Source organism: Elephas maximus, chromosome 7 (genome assembly GCF_024166365.1).
Source record: "Elephas maximus indicus isolate mEleMax1 chromosome 7, mEleMax1 primary haplotype, whole genome shotgun sequence".
Lineage (NCBI taxonomy): Eukaryota > Metazoa > Chordata > Mammalia > Proboscidea > Elephantidae > Elephas > Elephas maximus.
The window spans coordinates 111510493-111514173 of NC_064825.1; the positions used below are offsets into that span (position 1 = coordinate 111510493).

The window sequence follows — 3681 nt, forward strand, 5'->3', positions numbered from 1 at the left end:
TATACTAGCAGCAACAAAAAATTAGCATATAATTTAGAGATTTTAACTTCTTCATTACCAAAGAATGCATATCAACATATGGTCTTGCACCCAATTCTAAAGTTTTAAATGAAAAAATGGCATTGCGGTTGTTTAATCATTAAAAATTGTTTGCATTAAAATTCACTGCTCAGTGTATCGTCATTTTAATTGGTATAGTCCAGAAGACATTTCATGCAGCTAACTCTTCCTATGAGTCGGAACCAACTAGATGGCACCTAACAACAACAACTCTTCCTATACCACCTTAATATTCCACTCCTTCAATTAACTAAATTAACTATAGGGTCGCTATGAGTTGGAATTGACTCGACGGCACTGGGTTTGTTTGGTTTTTTTTCTCAACTAACTAAGTTTTCTATTAATTTTTACATGGTAGATTAGTATTTGATTTGTATATTGTTTTAACTTGTAAATCTTAGTTCCTTCATTTAATCCCCTCATGATATAATGGAAACATAAACTATGAGATAGTTTCTAACATTTCTGTTTCACAATTGGCAACTTCATTTTGTAAAGTTGTTTAGCTAGTAGTCTTCTTCACATTAACTGTTAGCCCCCTTTGAAAATAAGCTTGACACCAAACTTTTCTCATGGCATTTTTCATCTCTGTATTTCTCAGGGTATAGATTAAGGGATTGAACATAGGAGCAATGATGGTATAAAATAGAGCAAATAGTTTATCCTCTGGGAATGTGGTAGGAGATCTAAGGTAGGCAAAGATTGAAGGCCCCAAAAATAAGACTACCACAGTAATATGAGACCCACAGGTAGACAAGGCTTTGCGTCTTCCCTCAGCTGAGTGATTTCTTAAAGTGAATAATATAATGACATAAGAAACAAATAAGACAACAAAGGTTACTAAGGCAACCATGCCTGAATGGGCAACTACAAGAACACCAGTGATATAGGTATCAGTACAGGCAACTTTTAGCAAAGGGAAGATACCACAAAAATAGTGAGCAATTTCATTAGCTCCACAAAAGGGCAACCGGATTGTCATAGATAATTGAGGAAAGGAATGGACTGCTCCACCAGCCCAGGCAGCTAAGACAATAAGATTACATCTTGTTCTGTTCATGAAAATCAGGTAGTGGAGAGGTTTGCAGATGGCAACATAGCGATTAAAGGCCATAGCGGTAAGAATGAAGACCTCGATACTGCCAAAGAAGTACATGGTGAAGACCTGTAGCATGCAATTACCATAAGAGATGGATTTTGTCTCCACCAGTAGGTCACCAATCAGTTTGGGTGTGACACTAGAGGTATAGCAGATATCCATAGAAGACAAGTGGCTAAGGAAATAGTACATTGGTTGGTGAAAAAGGGAGCTACATTGAATGGAAACTAGAATCAGAAGGTTTCCTACCAAGAGGGCAACATAGCAGAATAAGAATAGTGCAAAGCAAAATAGTTGTAAATTTGGATCATAAGAAAGTCCCAAAAGAATGAATTTTGAGATGTTTCTCTGATTTTCCATATCTATCAGGTTTTTTTTTTTTATCAGTTTAGCATATGTTATAAACAATTGAGTTGAGTATCTGAAAATAAAGAAAACATAAATGCTAATCAAAATTAGTAGTATAATAACAATAATATAAAATATACCAAAAATGGATTAGTATGAATTGAAGTTAATATTAATTATTCTGTGTTTATAGAATTAGGCTCCTTCTTTTATATTGTCTTATTTTACAAATCTACTGTGAAATGATTTTATATTGGAATAATTTTGTATTTTATTTAATTTACCACTAAGTTTTAAAAATGTTTTTATTACCCTGATCAAGAAGGAAACATTTTTTACTGTTAATTATATGATGTTGATAACAAATGCTTAATCTACTTAATAACATTTTTAAAAAATTGCCTATTTTTAAATGAGCGTGTGCCTTGTTCAACTTTCCATCTCACAGAACGATCTGGTTCACCACTCCTGAATTATCTGGGAGTGTGTGCTCAGGAAATTTAAATATGTTTAAAACAACCCATCTTAAATTGCTGAACTTTAGTATACGTAGCATGTACTTTTGGTTGCCATGTAAGCAAACATTGCCAATGGGTTTAAGCAATGTAGATTTAGTTATATTTAAAAGTGTCCAGAAAAGAAAGAATTTCAATTAATGACTGGAGCTGTAAAAAATAATCAGCAAATTAATTCATTTCTCCTATTTACATTTCACATGTTAAAAACTACTTTTGGTAACACATTGTTATTCAAGTTTGTGAAGGCAAAAGGAAAGATAAAACAATAGAATTGCTCAAGTTTTGAAAAGTGAATATTTTATGGGCTCTGCTAGCAATTTCTTGCTTTTATATGCATTCTAGGCAACAGATGTCAATAAAAGAAGATTGTAACAAATATAACTAAGACAAACTTAGTTGTCAGTTATGAATGAATAATAACAAACTCACAAATGACATATACCTTTTGCTTAATCTTGAGACATTTGGACATTGGACACAAAATAGAAAGAATGTACTTCCAATGGCTATTTTATCCAGTTACGAGAAATTGTAAGGCACCCAGTGGAGCTACCTTCTGCCTTAGTCAGGATCTAACGTAACAGTTAGTTGGCTGACCAGATATTTCTTAAAACACAGAATGCTTTCATAAGAATGCTTTCATACTGTGAGAAAACCAATTCTATTTTTAACTGATATTCAAAAATTTCATTTCATCAAGGAGAAAGTCTCAGCTTGTTCCTACTATGACTTCACTACAGCTACAAGGGGCTCATTCCTTCATTTTTTAACAAACTAAAAATAATTATCAGGCTCATAATGTTCAGCTCTTAAAAATAAGTTAATACATTTTAATATTTTTTGGTTCATTAGCCTATTTTTTCTTCTTACAACTAACACTGCTTTCTTGTTTATTAGAAAATATAATTTTACTTTTCAAATATATTTATTTACCTGAAACAAATTGATTTAAAGATAATTATAACATGAATAAGCTGGTGAACAATTTATAAGTAGGCATTGCTTGATTAATCCAAATCCCTGTTTGTCAAGAAAACAGACAAAAATCAAGAGAATGTAAGTAAATTTTCAGGGTTAGAAAGTAACATTTTGTGGATACTAGAAGCTACATATCTCGATTCTCACTCTGGTTTTGCTTAAGAGCAGAGTGTGATGGGATGAGGGGCATGGATGACAGGAAACATGCATGTTAACAAGTTATCCAAACATACTCGGACAATTCTCCAATTGTAGCTCAATTTAAAATAATTTTCTTTTAGTTTTACCAAAATGTAAATTTAGTCAGTCAAGATGTTTACTTGTTTTCTAGATCATCACAGGTGTTTAATCTAAAAGTTCTTAAAATCTCATCCTCTCTGGGAGCATGCTATTATGATGACTGCTGTTAGCAAAGGTATACAAGAATAAAAATACAGATAGGTGAGAAAGAACTACTGATACAAAAACAAATAATATTTCTTGTCCTTGTAGATAGTAAGGAAAACTCCTAGGAGAGAAGTGAAATCGTAATTGATGAAAAGAAAGAAAGGTTAGTCAACTACCTTTTAAGCGGCACACAGAGAGAGGTAGAACTTTTGAGGTCTTTAGATAAACTGACCAGTTATGAATCTTGGGGGTAATTTTCTTTAAGCCTCGTTTTCCTCATCTATGCAACTG

General features: G+C 32.6%; 1 protein-coding gene across 1 annotated transcript; it reads right to left on the minus strand.

The window, feature by feature from the left end:
• Positions 1-562: 562 nt before the first annotated feature.
• LOC126080372 (olfactory receptor 4P4-like) lies at positions 563-1519 on the minus strand. The gene has a single exon (XM_049891610.1). It carries the CDS (start codon positions 1517-1519, stop codon positions 563-565), a length of 957 nt encoding a protein of 318 aa, XP_049747567.1.
• Positions 1520-3681: the final 2162 nt, after the last annotated feature.